The 19,987-nt window shown below is 42.3% G+C and overlaps 1 protein-coding gene across 1 annotated transcript; it reads right to left on the reverse strand.

The window, feature by feature from the left end:
• Window positions 1–1,020: 1,020 nt before the first annotated feature.
• LOC111954837 (CREB-regulated transcription coactivator 2) lies at window positions 1,021–13,857 on the reverse strand. Its single transcript, XM_070436140.1, has 14 exons — window positions 13,604–13,857; window positions 10,967–11,068; window positions 10,698–10,810; window positions 6,228–6,347; window positions 6,067–6,135; window positions 5,896–5,984; window positions 5,650–5,723; window positions 5,458–5,507; window positions 5,139–5,350; window positions 4,590–5,041; window positions 3,546–4,475; window positions 2,604–2,690; window positions 2,312–2,468; window positions 1,021–1,811 (listed from the first exon to the last, which is right to left on the reverse strand). Exons 1-14 carry the CDS (start codon window positions 13,775–13,777, stop codon window positions 1,618–1,620), a joined length of 2,823 nt encoding a protein of 940 aa, XP_070292241.1. The 5' UTR covers window positions 13,778–13,857; the 3' UTR covers window positions 1,021–1,617.
• Window positions 13,858–19,987: the final 6,130 nt, after the last annotated feature.

Below are 19,987 nucleotides of genomic sequence, written 5' to 3' on the forward strand. Positions count from 1 at the left end.
GTGCTTGGGAATGCCAAAGGTTCCCATCTCAAACCTAACATTCCATGTGAGAACATATTTATACAGCAAATTGTGAAAAGGCTAGTTACTGTAGTTAAGGATGTTTTTTTTTTTTCATTGTAAAACTCAAATGGCGTACACTGTCCCTCCAGTTCTGTGTAAAACAGTATATTATCTTATTGTTGCTCAACAAACATTAATACATGATGACATGTTGAACTGAAGTTGTCATGTTTGGCACTGCCTATCTAGATATACTGACCTGACATGGGTCCAAGCATATATCTGATGACAGAAGAGTTAAAAGGGAGTAGGGCCTTTTTTTCTCGTAACACTGATCTGAGGTCGGTTTGTACTGTAATGATTTAGGAATTGGTCAAACTTAAATAATCCAAGATCTGCGCCTGAAGGAGACCTATACCTGGAGCAGTGAAAGGAAAATAAATCTCAAGAGAAGAACCTTAAAGAAACAAGGTTTGTTGCTTTCTTTCCAAACCCCTTGGATGTTAGTTATTGGTTGGGGTAAGGGGAAGCCTAGTTTGGGTCCATGTGCTACCCAAAGTGAACTGAAATGCGATAATTGTCAAATGTTTTGGGTTTGATTTAATGTCAATGAAGTTAGAAATCGGTGTGGGATTACAAAATGTTTTATAATATTGTAATTAATGTTACTACTTTAGGGCCGTGTTGATTGTTATAGTTCTCCTTTGGAATTAATTTAAAACAAGCTTCATAGTCATATTCAGGTTGTAATCACAGTACAAGAGAATAAATGGCCTTGAGTATTTACCTGTATTTGTCTATTAGGCAACAATGTGTTACCTTAATTTTAGGACTAAATGCTAAATTTAATGCAAAAACACCAGTACCTGAAATATTATTATGCAAGCATCTAATACACAGGTCATAATAATTTGTATTTTGAGGAAACGCTCCCTTTCAATGGTAATGTAATGGTCTGTCCATAATTGTCTTTTTCTTAAAGAAATGTACTGGCAAGTTATTTCCTGCTCATTTATTTTTCTTTTTAAACAATGGTACACAATGTCATTACAGAAATGTCATAAGATGTTTAAAAAGGCAACAAGGACATGTAAATAACTGGTTTCTTGGCCACAATATAGTTTAAGATTTGTTTTTTTGTTTGTTTTACTTTTCATCGCTACTAGAGGGTGAAAAGACACACCATTCATATTAGAATGTACATCATTGTATTACAAAAATCCATATCAATACAAATATAAATGTTTTACAAATCTGATCTCATTATTCACATACATTTAAACTAAGGTGCAGGGGATGCCAGCTCTTGGGGTGCATTTTTCCATTGCAGGCAAGCATTAAATGACAACTAAGAAAAAGTGCAGTCAGCTAACTAGTCTCATGTGAGGCAGTCGATGTATAGTTACATGCTTGTTAAATCCCATGACCTGGCCAATCACATGAGGATGCTGTAAGATAACATTAATGTCCAATCAAATTATGTCCAGCAGTGAGAGATCCCGGGACAGATAGATACACTACAGCCAACTACAACTGACATTGCTGCCATCAGACGATACCAAGACAGCCATTTTAGTTGAAAGTAGTGTTCCTGGATACATCCAACTACCCCGGTCACCTAAGTAGGTTAGAGCAGTGTCCTTTCACAGTGTCCTCGACCATGTCTCCATCTGCCAGCATGTTAAGCTCCTCCAGGTCTAGGGGATCGATCTGAAGGGGGTTATGCAGGGTGAAGGAGTCTACATCGGAGTCTACATCAAATCCCAGCATGGGCAGAACACCAGAGAAATCCTCATAGGCTGCTTTGTCTGTTAAGTGGGAAACAAAGACAAAGTGGATAAGAGCGAAAGAGTGAGGCTGGTATTCAATCCGATTGCGGGTTATAGGCATTGTGACTTTTAAAGTCAATGCTCCCGTTCAGATATCCCATTCACAGTAAAAGCTGCACATGACAGCTCCACCAGAAATAGCTTTTAAAAGCCGCCATCGGATTGAATCTTTGCCCTTTTTATATATATATATAGACAAGATTTGCTTTAAAATGGTTACAATTGTGGCGCAACAAATGTTTGTTTCAATTACCAGGTCTAACATTTCAGGGGTTATTATTTACTTAGGGTGTAGTTTCATCCAGACAGTTTAAGTCCATTAGTTGGTATTGAATAACCAACAAATGGACTTACACAGGTCGCTGTCGTTTCATCCAGACAATTGTAAGTCGAAAATAAGGTAATACTTCCCCAAAAACTATCTCTAACTGCTGCAAGCAATTAAAAAAGTGCAAGAGGGGGGAGAGAGTGGGCCCTACCTGTCATAAGGATGTTATGGCAGTCCGCACTGGTTTGGTTCTGGCAGTGGACGGACATCTGAGGACCCTGGTTCCCACAGTAAACCCCTTCATCTTTCCCATCCACAGACTGAGGCCCAGAATCTCCCCAGAGAGGCTCCTTACTGAGCTGTCCCAGCTGGGCAGAGGTGTGGACAACCAGACAAGATTAGAGAATTAGATTGAAACTATGCACAGTGAGTGAATCAACAGGTAAAATAGAGTTGTCCTTTCAATACTGTTAGATTATTTACAGTTTTAGGTCTTAGACTACCTGCTGGGAGAGTGCCTGAGTCTGGCGTGGTGTGAGGTGTAGGCCCATGTAGGACTCCTGCTGTAAATGATTCAGTATGAAAGTGTCCTGAGAGAGCAGAAAGGGAGTGAGTACCATTTAATAGGGCTGCACAATTGATCGAATTCACATTGAAATATTGACATGTGCAATATCCATATCGCATTACAATATTTTGAAACGCATCTCAGTCGCGTGTAACATCCGTTTAATAGTTTACTTGTTTTTTTCCTCTTACGGCTGCTTCCCACACACAAGAAACCCACCCCCTGTCACTCAAGCAGCACAGTTCCTCTTCTCTCTTAGATTCACTATACAGATGTAGGATCTTCATTTGAGCCAGTTTGCTACAGCAGGAAAATAATCCTGCAGCAACAGGAAATGTGAATTATAATTAATGGACATTTCTATAGGGGTTGATACATTCTTCGTAAGGGAAAATCAAGTCTGAAATTTCAAATTGGAAATGACTAAATTTAGAAGCCTTTTTAAACCTCAAATACACTACAAGTTTAAAATCTCCTGCAACAGGGTGATCAAAGTAAGATCCTACATCTGTAAATTTGCATGCGGTTCTGTTAGGTCAAATGCAGTCAACCGATTGTTCCAAACAAGAACGATGCTGCTTTCCACTTTGCTTCTACATTCTATTCCAACAGTTCACCCATGTGTTGATCTATAATCGCATGTCAAATCGCAGGATTTTTAATATAAAAAAAAAATCATTATTAGATTTTTTTGCCTATATTGTGCAGCCCTACAATACCATATCTTTCTGACAGACCAAACATCAAATGGCCTCTTATTCATCCTAAACATAACCTAAACTGTCCCTAAGCAAAGCCTAAACATATCCTAAACTGTACACACTGACACTCGTGAAAATAGACATACACAATATGCAACAGATGGGGATATTCTCACATTGTAAAGGCCTGGATTGTTATCCATTAAGGAGTTCATCTGTGAGAAGATTTTGGTCGACTCAATCTGGTCCTTCTGACCTTGCACCTTCTGATGTGCCCAGCTCCTTCCCTGGGCTTGGGTCTGATGCTTACGAGTCATCTGCATCGTTGGTACTTTTTGTGGGTTTGACATGTTCTGCCCATTCAAGTCAAGGCTCTGAGCTGGCGGGTATGCACACTGGAGATTCCACTGATGTTGCACATGCTGCTGTTGCTGCTGCTGCTGGTTGCCATTTTTCTGCTGCTGCTGTTGGTAGAGTTGAACCTGCTGGAGCTGATGTTGCTGCTGTAGCAGCTCATCTTGTCGAAGTGCTCGGTTTTGCTGAGGTTGTCTTTGGTACGCTTGTTGTTGATAATGTTGCTGATGTGGGTACTGCTGGTGTGGGTGTTGCTGGTATTGTTGCCTTTGCTTCTCTAGCTGGTGCTGTGGAAGGTTTTGGTACACTTGTTTCTGTTGTTTTTGCTGTTGTCTTTGATGCTGTTCCTCTTGTGATTGATGTAGGTGTTGTTGCTGTGGGTTCTCACAATGGTTTGACCCTCTTTGAGATTGCTGTTTTATGTCCAGGTCCTGACTTTCTGTCTGGACATGCTGAATCTGGCATTGATATAGTTGATTTGGGTGTTGGTACTGTTGTCGATGGTGATATTGCAGTTGTTGGAGATTGTGTGTCTGTGGGAGCTGTAGCTGTGGGTGTTGTTGGTCTTGTTGTTGTTGTCTGGATTTCTCTTGGTGTGGTGGTGTTTTTTTCGGTTCCTGGCTGGTTTGCTGCTGCCCCTCTGTTAGAGAATGCTGCTGAGCTGCTGGAGTACCCTCGGGATGAGGTTGGCAGTGAGGATACCCTGGTGGCCTTGACTCCTTTGTTAATTGGTTGGTGTTCAGGAGAACTCCCTTGGAATTGAAATAAGAGCAATACATCAAACAATTTCTTAATATGGAGTTCTATGAAATCATCTTATTAACGAAAACAACGACATCACTTCAATTCCAGTTTGTTTGATATACCTGAGTTATAGAAGATAACTTTGGAGACCCAACAGGTGAAAACTGTTTAGATTGGAGCCAGCGAGACTCTCCACCAGTGGGAACGACCAGTGGGCTGAGGGGAGTCCGCCTTCTTAACGAAGGCACCTGCGTCTGGCTAGTTGGACGTGGGGAGCAGGATAGGGAAGAGGAGGAGCAAGAGCGAGATCCGCCAATCCCACTGCTGTAGCTACAGTGGCTAGTTGCGGATTGCAGGGATAGGCCGCTTAGGGAAGAGCTGCTGAGGAAGGACTGGAGGGATCGGTTGCTAGGGGATGACTGCAGGGAAGAGTTGCTGAGTGACAAGTTCAAGGAGGTGGAGTTTAGAGAGCTGGAAAGGGAGTGGCTGCGGAGAGAGGATTGAATATTGGGGTTGCTGTGGGACGACTGGAGCAATGGGTTACTGTACGAGCCTTGGAGAGACAACGACAAACCTGAGAACACAAGGAAAGACATGGACACCATCACCATATGAACCTACCTAAACTGGCACCAACATACACTAAGAACTTAGCACACAGACAAACACACCTGGCACGGGAAATTCATCATCCCTGGCTTCAAGGTGAGCAGGAGTTCCAGGTAGGTGGCCAGTGCTGCAGGTAGTGGGTTTGTGTGAGTCCACGCCTACTGGCTGTGGGGAGGGGAGGTGCAGGCTGGAGAGGTCGGGCAAGGAGCCACTTGCATTGAGAGCGGAAGGGACATTGAGAGCCCTGAACTGCTGATCTGGCGAGGACAGGATGCTGGAGAAACAGCAAGAGAGAAGGATAGGAGAAAGGGAGGTGGTTCAGTCAGGGCACAGGGTTTGCCGTTCTTTTAGACAATATTCATTTGGAAAAGCAGAACATACTTTATACCAGGGACGTTATGCGATTTGACTCCAGTGGGAAGTGCAGGAAGCTAAGATGAGACAAACAATTAGCAAGGATACATCAATGAGAAAAATAGTCATCCATCCACTAGAGCACATTGTGCAATACTGAACCCATTTGTATAGGAAATATGAAGCATTGTGGATGGTTACATTGGCAAGAAATAATACCTTTTTGGTATTCCTTAATGGTTTTCCCTCTTCAAGGACATTCTCCTCAATTGGAGGCACTGGATATGGAAAACCTGAGGTGACAGAGAGGAAACCATCAGGTGCAAAAATCTAATAGATTAATACATGATATAGGAAAGAAAACTCACTTTCGAGAGGCATTTTCAAGTATTACCTAAGGAATAATACTGAAACACTGAACACAATACAATGACTAAATCAATACAACTGGCATTGTGGACTTACCATTGTGCCTGTTCTGTGAGATTAAAGCCTGCTGGTCCCCTGCGTGGGTGTTCCTCACACTGGTGTGCAGGGCCGAGTCTGAGTTAGTTCTGGGGAGGAGAGCACACATTTCAGAGGGGAAAGCAAGAGTGTAGAAGAACATTAGAGAAACACGATGGGTACATTACTCACCTATTAAGTGCTGTTAAGGGAGGGTGCATCAAGTGGCTTTTGTCCACTGGAGCGCTGATAGACCAGTTCCTTTTTGGGTGACAGAATCAGTCAAAATATGTATTAGGATGTTTATTATTAAGTTTACAAAATGTATCATTTTCGATTGCGCCGACCCTTACCTTCTCCAGCTGGGTTCAAGTTGTGGAGACGGGTGAACAGAGCGGTAAGGAGAGTTGTCAATCTGTGAGGGAGTGTTAAGGCTACACAGAGTGCCCTTGGAAAACCTAGGCATAGGCCGACTGTTGGCAAACAATGGTACACAAAGTTGACGGGGCATTTCTTCACTGTACAGTGTGTACGTGATTAATCCCCTTTATCTGCTACTTAAGTGGATCAACAGTTAAAGGGCTCCCAAGTGGCGCAGTGGTCTAAGGCACTGCATCACTACAGTCCCTGGTTCGAATCCAGGCGGAATCACATCCGGCCGTGATTGGAAGTCCCATAGGGTGGCGCACAATTGGCCCAGCATCGTCCGGGTTTGGCCGGGGTAGGCCGTCATTGTAAATAAGAATTTGTTTTTAACTGACTTGCCTAGTTAAATAAAGGTTTAATTTAAAAAAGTGAAAAAATTAACAATTAAGGTAACAATTAAGTACCTTACTAAGATTGTTTTCAATTAAAATGGTCAGAAAGTAACAAAAATAGCTTCTTAGCAAACAGAAATTTCTAAAGCAAGAATTCTAATAGGACTGTTTAGGAATGGTTTGAGTGGTGAGGGGAAACCTGAAAACTAGCTGTTATTGGCAGAGAGGTTTGGAACATCAGCATGTCTTTTCAAACTCTTACACTAACATCATCATTTATTTCACTGTATAATTTCAATTTATAAATTCAGCAAAAAAAGAAACGTCCCTTTTTCAGAACCCTGTCTTTCAAAGATAATTAGTAAAAATCCAAATAACTTCACAGATCTTCATTGTAAAGGGTTTAAACACTGTTTCCCATGCTTGTTCAATGAACCATAAACAATTAATGAACATGCACCTGTGGAACGGTCATTAAGACACTAACAGCTTACAGATGGTAGGCAATTAAGGTCACAGTTATGAAAACTTAGGACACTAAAGAGGCCTTTCTACTGACTCTGAAAAACACCAAAAGAAAGATGCCCTGCTCATCTGCGTGAACATGCCTTAAGCATGCTGGAAGGAGGCATGAGGACTGCAGATGTGGCCAGGGCAATAAATTGCAATGACCGTACTGTGAGACGCCTAAGACAGCGCTACAGGGAGACAGGACGTGCAGACCACGTGTAACAACACCTGCACAGGATCGGTACATCCGAACATCACACCTGCGGGGCAGGTACAGGATGGCAACAACAACTGCCCGAGTTACACCAGGAATGCACAATTCCTCCATCAGTGCTCAGACTGTCTGCAAAAGGCTGAGAGAGGCTGGACTGAGGGCTTGTAGGCCTGTTGTAAGGTAGGTCCTCATCAGACATCACCGGCAACAACGTCGTCTATGGGCACAAACCCACCGTCGCTGGACCAGACAGGACTCGCAAAAAGTGCTCTTCACTGACGAGTCGCGGTTTTGTCTCACCAGGGGTGATGGTTGCATTCGCGTTTATTGTCGAAGGAATGAGCGTTACACCGAGGCCTGTACTCTGGAGCGGGATCCATTTGGAGGTGGAGGGTCCGTCATGGTCTGGGGTGGTGTGTCACAGCATCATCGGACTGAGCTTGTTGTCATTGCAGGCAATCTCAACGCTGTGCGTTACAGGGGAGACATCCTCCTCCCTCATGTGGTACCCTTCCTGCAGGCTCATCCTGACATGACCCTCCAGCATGACAATGCCACCAGCCATACTGCTCGTTCTCTGTGTGATTTCCTGCAAGACAGGAATGACAGTGTTCTGCCATGGCCGGCGAAGAGCCCGGATCTCAATCCCATTGAGCACGTCTGGGACCTGTTGGATCGGAGGGCCATTCCCCCCAGAAATGTCAGAGAACTTGCAGGTGCCTTGGTGGAAGAGTGGGGTAACATCTCACAGCAAGAACTGGCAAATCTGGTGCAGTCCATGAGGAGATGCACTGCAGTACTTAATGCAGCTGGTGGCCACGCCAGATACTGACTGTTACTTTTGATTTTGACCCCCCCTTTATTCCACATGATTCCATTTCTGTTAGTCACATGTCTGTGGAACTTGTTCAGTTTATGTCTCAGTTGTTGAATCTTGTTATGTTCATACAAATATTTACACATGTTAAATTAGCTGAAAATAAACGCAATTGACAGTGAGAGGACGTATATATATATAAACTCAGCAAAAAAAGAAACATCCTCTCACTGTCAACTGTGTTTATTAAAAATAAAAATATTTAATAAATTTTAGAACAAGGCTGTATTTATATTTATTATGGATCCCCATTAGCTGATGCCAAAGCAGCAGCTACTCTTCCTGGGGTCCAGCAAAATTAAGTCAGTTTATACAATTTTAAAACATTACAATACATTCACAGATTTCACAATACACTGTGTGCCTTCAGGCCCCTACTCCACCACTACCACATATCTACAGTACTACATCTGTGTGTGTGTGTGTGTATGCATGTGTCTGTGCCAATGTTTGTGTTGCTTCACAGTCCCCGCTGTTCCATAGGGTGTTTTTTTTTTATCCGTTTTTTCTAATTTTACTGCTTGCGTTAGTTACTTGATGTGGAATAGAGTTCCATGTAGTCATGACTCTATGTAGTACTGTGTCCCTCCCATAGTCTGTTCTGGACTTGGGGACTGTGAAGAGACCTCTTGTGGCATGTCTTGTGGGGTATGCATGGGTGTCTGAGCTGTGTGCCAGTAGTTTAGACAGACAGCTCGGTGCATTCAACATGTCAATACCTCTACCTCTTATAAATAAAAGTAGTGATGAAGTCAATCTCTCCTCCACTTTCAGCCAGGAGAGATTGACATGCATATTATTAATAATAGCTCTCTGTGTACATCCAAGGGCCAGCCGTGCTGCCCTGTTCTGAGCCAATTGCAATTTTCCAAAGTTCTTCTTTGTGGCACCTGACCACACGACTGAACAGTAGTCCAGGTGCGACAAAACTAGGGCCTGTAGGACCTGCCTTGCTGATAGTGTTGTTAAGAAGGCAGAGCATCGCTTTATTATAGACAGAATTCTCCCCATCTTAGCTACTACTGCATCAATATGTTTTGACCATGACAGTTTACAATCTAATGTTACTCCAAGCATATTAGTCATCAAAACTTGCTCAATTTCCATTATTTATTACAAGATTTAGTTAAGGTTTAGGGTTTAGTGAGTGTTTTGTTCCAAATACAATGCTTTTAGTTTAAAAAATATTTAGGGCTAACTTATTCCTTGCCACCCACTCTGAAACTAACTGCAGCTCTATGTTGAGTGTTGCAGTCATTTCAGTCGCTGTAGTAGCTGACGTGTGTAGTGTTGAGTCATCTGCATACATAGAAACTCTGGCTTTACTCAAAGTCAGTGGCATGTCGTTAGTAAAATTGAAAAAAGCAAGAGGCCTAAACAGTTACCCTGGGGAATTCCTGATTCTAACTGGATTATATTTGATAGGCTTCCATTAAAGAACACCCTCTGTGTTCTGTTAGACAAGTAACTCTTTATCCACATTATAGCAGGGGGTGTAAAGCCATAACACATACATTTTTCCAGCAGCAGACTATGATCAATAATGTCAAAAGCTGTATTGAATTCTAACAGGACAGCCCCCACAATCATTTTATCATCAATTTCTCTCAGCCAATCATCAGTCATTTGTGTAAGTGATGTGCTTGTTGAGTGTCCTTCCCTATAAGCATGCTGAAATTCTGTTGTCAATTTGTTTACTGTAAAATAGCATTGTATCTGGTCAAACACCATTTTTTCCAGAAGTTTACTAAGGGTTGGTAACAGGCTGATTGGTGGGCTATTTGAGCCAGTAAAGGGGGCTTTACTATTCTTGGGTAGCGGAATGGCTTTAGCTTCCCTCCAGGCCTGAGGGCACACGGTCTCTAGTAGGCTTAAATTGAAGATGTAGCAAATAGGAGTGGCAATAACATAACAAAATGTGGGAAAAGTGAAGGGGTCTGAATACTTACCGAATGCAGTATACGGGGAAATTACTTTTTTGACTGCACTGGTCCTTTAACCTTAGACAGTAGTGTGGCATTTGACCCTGCACGCTTTTACAAACAATAGTTGTTTGGTCATCTTACCATACAGACAATAGGAAGAAGGCTACTGTGGATGTAAAGCTATATCTCAACACATTATTGCAATATTGTGGTGAACTATTGCTTTACATTCACTGTTATGATCATCCTCCATGCACTTCAGATATCTGGGGAGCATGGAGGAAAAACTTCATTTTTGTGTGCTTACTCTACTACAGTTGCAAATGGCTAACATTAGCATTTACCATTAGAAACCCTTTTCCTAAGCCATATGTTTGTGCTTTAGCCCCCCCCCCCCCCCCCCCCCCCCCCCCCCCCCCCTATGTATTAACTTTAAGGCATGGGAGCCACTAAGCAATACAGACGTTACACTAGCAGTGACCTCACTTCACTTTAAGGGACCCATCACTGGCTGCCCTTTGACTGAGCATAAAGGATACATGTCTCCTGTTTGGCCTGACCGGAAAACTGAGCCGCCCCTCTCCTTGTACCCACTCTGCCATTGGTGAAGTCTTGTGGGCCAGCCATTGTCTGGACTACAGGGGAGCTGACCCTAACAGAGTCAGACAGATAAACAGTTCATTTGACTTTCAGTAGCTGCATCATATAACCATTGCTATAGCCTGTATGTATTAGGCGTATAAATATAAATGTAGTTATAAGTAGTAGCTAATTAGTTTATAAGTCATATGTTAGTAATAACTCTCACCTGTGCATCTGAAGTGCTTCTCCCAATCTGGTTGACATTGGGAAGGGAGCCTCCATAATAGGTGCCCAGGCTTCTAGCCTGGCGCGCTCTCTGGACCTGAATCTGAGACGCAGAAAGAGTGGGGGGATAAAGAAGGAGTGAACAAAGACAACAACTAGTTTAATTTAGTTGATTATCAGAAAAAACAAAATGGCATTTACAGTCAGTTCTATAATAGTCTCACTTGTATAATGGAATTATTGGTGAATGTAAAACTCAGACAAAGTATATTCCGTATATAGTGACACTATAAGAGTGAGTCAAGGCGACTGTCGGCTCGATCTCGGAAAGAATACCCTCTGACTGCCAACCCTTGGCATGAACATGGGAATCAGATACTGCAGGAGAAAGACCCCTGCATACTTTAAAAGCCCATGTGTAATAAACCATGAGTTTAGCTGGGTACCATCTCCTACAGCCAGTGTATTTTAAGGAAAGTGTTGCATGGTGGTTCGGTAACATGACTTGAGAGCCTTTGAATTCGGGTATTAATGATATGAGAAGTGTGGGCTATGTAAGAGGTCAAAGAGCTACCATAAAACAGGTTCCATGAGGTCTTGGCTCCTCAGGTTCAAGCCAGAGCATGGGGCTGCACCTCATTTCACGCGACACCAGAGACTTAATCAATAGGATACTGTATTGTGTTCACAACATTGAAGATTGAGATGCAATGTAGTCGAGCTATAAGAAGGACGGTGCGCTCTATAATGCAGAATAGGGAAACTCAAACTTGTGCACTTTACACATACTGTATGTCTATCACGTTTCAAACATATTTATTACACCCCTGTAGGGCTGACCCCATTTAGTCGACTGGTCGATTGTTTGGTCGATAGGCTGTTGGTCGATTGAGACTTCTTTAGTCGAGCAGTAACAACAACAAAAATGATTATAATTGCATGGTGTACAAGACACCTGTTTGATTTGCGCCTGTCTGAGTGGACTAATCCATTGTGGAGGCCATGGGGATGGCACAGTCCATCAATAAGACATGCTACTGTAATTGTATATGGTTATACAAGAAGAATGGTGCAACACTAATACAAATATTAGTTTATAACAAATGCGCTTTCTCCCACGTTGTATAGTGGTCACTGTCTGCAGTTCTGAAACATCAGTGCGCTGTTTTCCTCAACCATGTTGCTATGTGCATAACAGCAAAGTTATATTGCTGTTATGTGCATAACAGCAAAGTTACACCAACACATATTGGTGTTGAGAACACCATCGAGCTGTAGGCCAAATAGCACATCCTGTTAAGTCTTAATACCATAACTTACTTAGGTCTAATACAATAACAATTTTTTTCCCCCGTCAGGGACAGCCCTACACCCCTGGCAAAAAGCTGGAGTCAAATACACAGAAGGCAATTAGATTCCAAAACGATAACATAAAGTATCATATTTTTCACTACTTAATACACTCACTGCACTGTGAGGTTGTAGCACTCCAACTGCGTAGTGGGACGCGACACTCACATAAAAATAGAATAGTATTTATATTTCCTATGGGCACAATAACAAATCAGGGCAACCCCTAGCCTAATAGACACCCCCATAAATAGCAACGTGGGGGCATAGCCCATAAGTGTTAACATATTCACATTACCAGTGGTGGAAAAAGTACCCAATTGTCATTCTTGAGTAAAAGTAAAGATACCTTAATAGAAAATGACTCAAGTGAAAGTCACCCAGTAAAATACTACTTGAGTAAAAATCTAAAAGTATTTGGTTTTAAATATACGTAAGTATCAAAAGTAAAAGTACAAGTATAAATAATTTCAAATTCCTTATATTAAGCAAACCTGACCTCATCGTGTTCTTGCATTTTTTTTGTTTACAGATAGCCAAGGGCACTCTCCTATACCTACACATAATTTACACACAAAGCATGTATTTAGTGAGTCCGTCAGATCAGAGGCAGCAGGGATGACCAGGATGTTCTCTTTTTAAGTGTGGGAATTAGACAATTTTTCTGTCCTGCTAAGCATTCAAAATGTAACAACTACTTTTGGGTGTCAGGGAAAATGTATGGAGTAAAAAGTACATCATTTTCTTTAGGAATGTAGTGAAGTAAAAGTTGTAAAAAATATAAATAGTAAAGTACAGATACCCCAAAAAACGACTTAAGTAGTACTTGCAAGTATTTCTTAAGTACTTTACACCACTGCACATTACGCATTCTACCCAAAGAGTGCAATTTGTAATTCTAGCCTTGCAGGTTGTGGGCAGCCTGCACTCCATGCATCTGTATGGCAAATCAACAGGTGTTATAAGCATAAATGTTGTATAAATCAATATAACGCACATATCATGTTTAAAGGTTATATTACAGTAGGAGTGTTTTGAAGTTAAATTATATCGACACTTTGGATTAAACAGATTTGTCAACCGGTGTATTTGCAGTGAAAGTCTCTATAGTGCAAAATTGAACGCGATGCTTGATATGGCCTGGAAGTTATTGCGCCTCTGAAAAGTGAAAACAAAGTGCTCTGACTGTCGTGTGGTCAACATCACTGACGTTTGAATATTTTTGACAGCTTTATAGCGTCTCCTGTTTTATCAACACGAAGTTCGTAGGCCTGTCCTCTTGACTCACCCTGGTGGAAGTGATGTCCATCATAACCTCCTGGAAGGCTGCGGTGTCCTCAGCTTGTCGCTGGGTGAGGAGTGCTATCTTCTCGCTAAACTTTCGCGGATTGCAGGACCCATTACTAGATCCTGACCTCTGGCCAGCCCCGCAGCACCCATTTCCTGTGCCTGCAAGAAACATAACTGACCACAACTAGTGTACAGTTAACTGGACACAAGCCCCCGGAGAGAACAAGTTGCAACCCGTGACGGACCACTTTATGCACGTCGTTTCGAAAGGCATTGTGGGATATGTTGTTGTTTAATCGAAGAGGGACAAGTGTAAATAACAAAATTAAACTACAAGCCCATGCTTCCTTTTTTTCATCACAGACAAAAACAACTTGGTGAATGTGGGATATGTAGTTTTGAGTGTTGGGTCCCATTACATTGTGACGACTTTGTAATTACATTTTTATTTTATTTTATTTTAAGTAACATTTATTTAACTAGGCAAGTCAGTTAAGAACAAATTGTTATTTACAATGACAGCCTACACCTGCCAAATCCGGACGACAGCCAATTGTGCGCCACCCTATGAGACTCCCAATCACGGCCGGTTGTGATTCAGCCTGGAATCGAACCAGGGTCTGTAGTGATGCCTCTAGCACTGAGATGCATTGCCTTTGACCGCTGTGCCACTCGGGAGCCCATTTTTATAGTGCCTGTTTGCAGTTTCTCACAGATTGACATTTCTAAAACAAATTAACTATGGCTAATGTATTAAAGGCTTATATACCAGTCAAAGGTTTGGACACACCTACTCATTCAAGGGTTTTTCTTTATTTGTACTATTTTCTACATTGTAGAATAATAGTGAATACATCAAAACTATGAAATAACACAGAAGGAATCATGTAGTAATCCAAAAATTATTAAATCAAATATATTTTAGATTTAGATTCTTCAAAGTAGCCACCCTTTGCCTTGATGACAGCTTTGCACACTCTTGCCATTATCTCAACCAGCTTCATGAGGTAATCACCTGGAATGCATTTCAATTAACAGGTGTGCCTTGTTAAAAGTTCATTTGTGGAATTTCTTTCCTTCTTAATGCGTTTGAGACTATCAGAAAAGGTAGGGGTGGTATACAGAAGATAGCCCTATTTGGTAAAAGACCAAGTCCATATTATGGCAAGAACAGCTCAAATAAGCAAAGAGAAATGGCAGTCCATCATTACTTTAAGACATGAAGGTCAGTCGATCTGGAAAATGTCAAGGACTTGAAAGTTTCTTCAAGTGCAGTCGCAAAAACCATCAAGTGCTATGATGAAACTGGTTCTCATGAGGACCGCCACAGAAAAGGAAGACCCAGTTAGCTCTGCTGCAGAGGATAAATTCATTAGAGTTACCAGCCTCAGATTGCAGACCAAATAAATGCTTCACAGAGATCAAGTAACAGACACATCTCAACATCAACTGTTCAGAGGAAACTATGTGAATCAGGCCTTCATGGTCAAATTGCTGTAAGGAAATCAATACTGAAGAACACCAATAATACAAAGAAACTTGCTTGGGTCAAGAAACACGAGCAATGGGCATTAGACTGGTTGAAATCTGTCCTTTGGTCTGGAGTCCAAATTTCAGATTTTTGGTTCCAACCACTGTGTCTTTTTGAGACGCAAAGTAGTTGAACGGATGATCTCTGCATGTGTGGTTCCCACCATGATGCATGGAGGAGGAGGTGTGATGGTGTGGGGGTGCTTTGCTCGTTACACTGTTGGTGATTTATTTGCAGGTTTGCACCTAGTGTGACTATCATTTGTTTTTCAATAAGAAAATGACCCAACACACCTCCAGGCTGTGTAAGGGCTATTTGACCAAGAAGGAGAGTGATGGAGTGCTGCATCAGATGACCTGGCCTCCACAATCACCCGACCTCAACCCAATTGAGATGGTTTGTGGTGAGTTGGACCGCAGAGTGAAGGAAAAGCAGCCAACAACTGCTCAGCATATGTGGGAACTCCTTTAAGACTGTTGGAAAAGCATTCCAGGTGAAGCTTGTTGAGAGAATGCCAAGAGTGTGCAAAGCTGTCATCAAGGCAAAGCATGGCTACTTTGAAGAATCTAAAATCTAAAATCTATTTTGATATGTTTAACAGTTTTTTGGTTACTATATGGTTCCATATGTGTTATTTCATAGTTTTGATGTCTTCACTTTTATTCTACAATGTAGAAAATAGTAAAAATAAAGAAAAACCCTTGAATGAGTAGGTGTGTCCAAACTTTTGACTGGTACTGTATAAACCTCACCATAGAACAAATAAAATAAAATCTAATTGTATTTGCCACATGTGCCGAGTACAACAGGTGTAGACCTTAGTAAAATGCTCACTTACAAGCCCTTAACCAACAATTCAGTTTTAAGAAAATAGAGTCAAGAAATTATTTACTACCTAAACTAAAGTACAAATTTAATAAAAAAGTAACACAATAAAATAACAATAACGAGGCTATATACAGAGGCTACCGGTACCGAGTCAATGTGCGGGGGTTCAAGTTAGTCGAGGTAATTTGTACATGTAGGTGGGGGTAAAGTGAATATGTATAGTAAATAAAGTAGCTGTAGTCCGGGTGGCCATTTGATTAATTGTTCAGCAGTCTTATGGCTTGAGGGTAGAAGCTGTTAAGGAGCCTTTTGGCGCTCTGGTTCCGCTTGCCGTGCGGTAGCAGAGAGAACAGTCCATGACTTGGGTGACTGTAGTCTTTGACAATTTTTTGGGCCTTCCTCTGACGCTGCCTAGTATACTGGTCCTGGATGACAGGAAGCTAGGCCCCAGCGATGTACTGGGCTGTACGCATTACCCTCTGTAGCGCCTTACGGTTGGATGCCGAGCAGTTGCCATACCTGGCGGTGATGCAACCGGTCAGGATGCTCTTGATTGTGCAGCTGTAGAACTGTTTGAGGATCTGAGGACCCATGCTGAATCTTTTTAGTCTTCTGAGGGGGTAAAGGCGTTGTCGTGCCCTCTTCACGGCTGTCTTTGTGTGTTTGAACCATTATAGTTTGTTGGTGATGTGGACACCAAGGAACTTGAAACTCTTGACCCCCTCCACTACAGCCCTGTCGATGTGAATGGGGGCGTGTTCGGCCCTCCCTTTCCTGTAGTCCACGATCAGCTCCCTTGTCTTGCTCACATTGAGGGAGATGTTGTTGTCCAGGTGCCACACAGCGAGGTCTCTGACTTCCTCCCTCATCATTGTCGGTGATCAGGCCTACCACCGTTGTGTCGTCAGCAAACTTAATGATGGTGTTGGAGTCATGCTTGGCCACACAGTCGTGGGTGAACAGGGAGTACAGGAGGGGACTAACCACACAGCCCTGAGGGGCCCCCGTGTTGAGGATCAGCGTGGCAGATGTGTTGTTGTCTACCCTTACCACCTGGGGGCGGCCCGTCAGGAAGTCCAGGATCCAGTTGCAGAGGGAGGTGTTGAATCCCAGGGTCCTTAGATTAGTGATGAGCTTTGTGGGCGCTATGGTGTTGAATGCTGAACTGTAGTCAATGAACAGCATTCTCACATACAGTGGCAAGAAAAAGTATGTGAACCCTTTGGATTTACCTGGATTTCTGAGTCACAACAATAGACAAACATAGTGTGCTTTGTGGCGTACCTCAGGTCAGCCACCAGGGGGAGACACATCTGCTGGATGTGACAGGTGTCGACGGGCTCCCCGGCCAGAACTAATTGGGGCTGATTGGGGTTGGTGAGTAATCAAGGGCTGATTGCTCACCAGCTGTACAAGTCCCATAAAGCTGCCAGAAGGGCAGCACACATGGGAGAGACTGGGGGAGGAAAGGACTCCTGTATAGTTGGGAATGGAACCAGAGGTAACAAGAGAGAGAGTTCAGTTTTTGATCCCCACAGGATACAGCAAGACCCGGCGCCCAGAAGACGGTATCCTGGAGAAGGTCTCTTGGGGGAGACCTATTCTTTTCTTTTGGATTAATAATTAATTAATAAACATCTTTGAAACTGAGCTAATCATACTCTGTCCGTGTCCGATCTGTGTAAACGTTTTGACCCAACCCCCTGGTCTGCCACAGCTTAAACTAATAACACACAAATTATTACATTTTTCTTGTCTATATTGAATAAATCATTTAAACTTTCACACTGTAGGTTGGAAAAAGTATGTGAACCCCTAGGCTAATGACTTCTCAAAAGCTAATTGGAGTCAGGAGTCAGCTAACCTGGAGTCCAATCAATGAGATGAGATTGGAGATGTTGGTTAGAACTGCCTTGCCTTATAAAAACTACTCACAAAGTTTGAGCTTGTTATTCACAAGAAGCATTGCCTGATGTGAAACATGCCTCAAACAAAAGAGATCTCACAAGAACTAAGATTAAGAATTGTTGACTTGCATAAAGCTGGAACGGGTTACAAAAGTATCTCTAAAAGCCTTGATGTTCATCAGTCCATGGTAAGACAAATGGTCTAGAAATTGAGAAAGTTCAGCACTGTTGCTACTCTCCCTAGGAGTTACCGTCCTACAAAGATGACTGCAAGAGCACAGTGCAGAATGCTCAATGAGGTTAAGAAGAATCCTACAGTGTCAGCTAAAGACTTACAGAAATCTCTGGAACATGCTAACATCTCTGTTGACAAGTCTACGATACGTAAAACACTAAACAAGAATGGTGTTCATGGGAGGACACTACGGAAGAAGCCACTGCTGTCCAAAAAAAACATTGCTGCACATCTGAAGTTTGCAAAAGTGCACCTGGATGTTCCACAGCGCTACTGGCAAAATATTCTGTGGACAGATTAAACTACAGTTGAGTTGTTTAGAAGGAACACACAACACTATGTGTGGAGAAAAAAAGGCACAGCACACCAACATCAAAACCTCATCCCAACTGTAAAGTATGGTGGAGGGAGCATCATGGTTTGGGGCTGCCTCATTGCCTGGACAGCTTGCTATCATCGACTGAAAAATTCCCAAGTTTATCAAGACATTTTGCATGACAATGTAAGGCGATCTGTCTGCCAATTGAAGCTCAACAGAAGTTGGGTGATGCAACAGGACAACGACCCAAAACACAGAAGTAAATCAACAACAGAATGTCTTCAAAAGAAGAAAATACGCCTTCTGGAGTGGCCCAGTCAGAGTCCTGACCTCAACCCGATTGAGATGCTGTGGCATGACCTCAAGAGAGCAGTTCACACCAGACATCTCAAGAATATTGCTGAACTGAAACAGTTTTGTAAAGAGGAATGGTGCAAAATGTCTCCTGACTGTTGTGCAGGTCTGATCCGCAACTACAGAAAACGTTTGGTTGAGGTTATTGCTGCCAAAGGAGGGTCAACCAGTTATTAAATCCAAGGGTTCACATACTTTTCTCACCCTGCACTGTGAATGTTTACACGGTGGGTTCAATGAAGACATCCAAACGTATAATTGTTTTTGTGTTATTAGTTTAAGCAGACTGTGTTTGTCTATTGTTGTGACCTAGATGTAGATCAGATAAAATTGTATGACCCGTTTATGCAGAAATCCAGGTAATTCCAAAGGGTAAACATACTTTTTCTTGTCACTGTAGGTGTTCCTTCTGTCCAGTTGGGAAAGGGTAGTGTGGAGTGCGATTGAGATTGCATCATCTTTGGATCTGTTGGGGCGGTATGCGAATTGGAGTGGGTCTAGTGTTGCCGGGATGATGGTGTTGATCATAATATATGATAGAAGTGTGTATCTACCATTGTTTATGAATAGACACAGCCATGGTCTACCAGTATCTATATTGTAATAACAGTATTGGGGACACAATACCCTCCTGTACCCACCTATATATCAGGTATTGGGGACATGCACTGGCTACAGTCAACTGGAAATTAAATAGGCAAAGATTTTATCTGACATTAACAAATATCAGGTTAGATACTAACGAACCATATTATACATAAGCACAAAATATACTTTTGAACAAAAGTGAAATAAAGTAGTAGGTCAACATGATATGAGAAAAAAAAATATGGCAATAGGGAGGGCCTGGGACCAGTGAGCTACGATTTTTTTAATTATAAGGATTTTCATTGGAGGGGGTGGAGTGCTGCAGTGTTATCTGTATATTGTGAGCAGTTCAATGCACTATTCTCAGAGCCAGGTAGAATATAGACAAAATAGGGCATGGTGGACCTGGGCGGACCGGCCCCTGGTCATTTCAGTTATCCAGACTCAGAGCAACATCATTTGGCATTTAAATTGGTTTCCAGTTCTTTCACTATCAGCAGACCTAGACACACGGTATTTAACCTGAACACATAGGATTGTTTACAAGTCACAAGTCTGCCAGAGTTTGCGTTCTAGACAAGCGCTAGAGGGAGCTGTCGATAATGACACCGGTGCAACCA

Source organism: Salvelinus sp. IW2-2015, linkage group LG30 (genome assembly GCF_002910315.2).
Source record: "Salvelinus sp. IW2-2015 linkage group LG30, ASM291031v2, whole genome shotgun sequence".
In the NCBI taxonomy this organism is placed as follows: Eukaryota; Metazoa; Chordata; class Actinopteri; order Salmoniformes; family Salmonidae; genus Salvelinus; species Salvelinus sp. IW2-2015.

Bases quoted from the DNA above. Each gene is read 5' to 3' on its own strand.
- LOC111954837 (XM_070436140.1), bottom strand. From the start codon at position 13,777: ATGTTTCTTGCAGGCACAGGAAATGGGTGCTGCGGGGCTGGCCAGAGG. The intron at 5,042-5,138 runs GTGTGTTTGTCT...TTGTGTTCTCAG, and splicing joins TGATGAATTTCCCGTGCCAG to GTTTGTCGTTGTCTCTCCAA. The intron at 4,476-4,589 runs GTATATCAAACA...TTCAATTCCAAG, and splicing joins AGTTATCTTCTATAACTCAG to GGAGTTCTCCTGAACACCAA.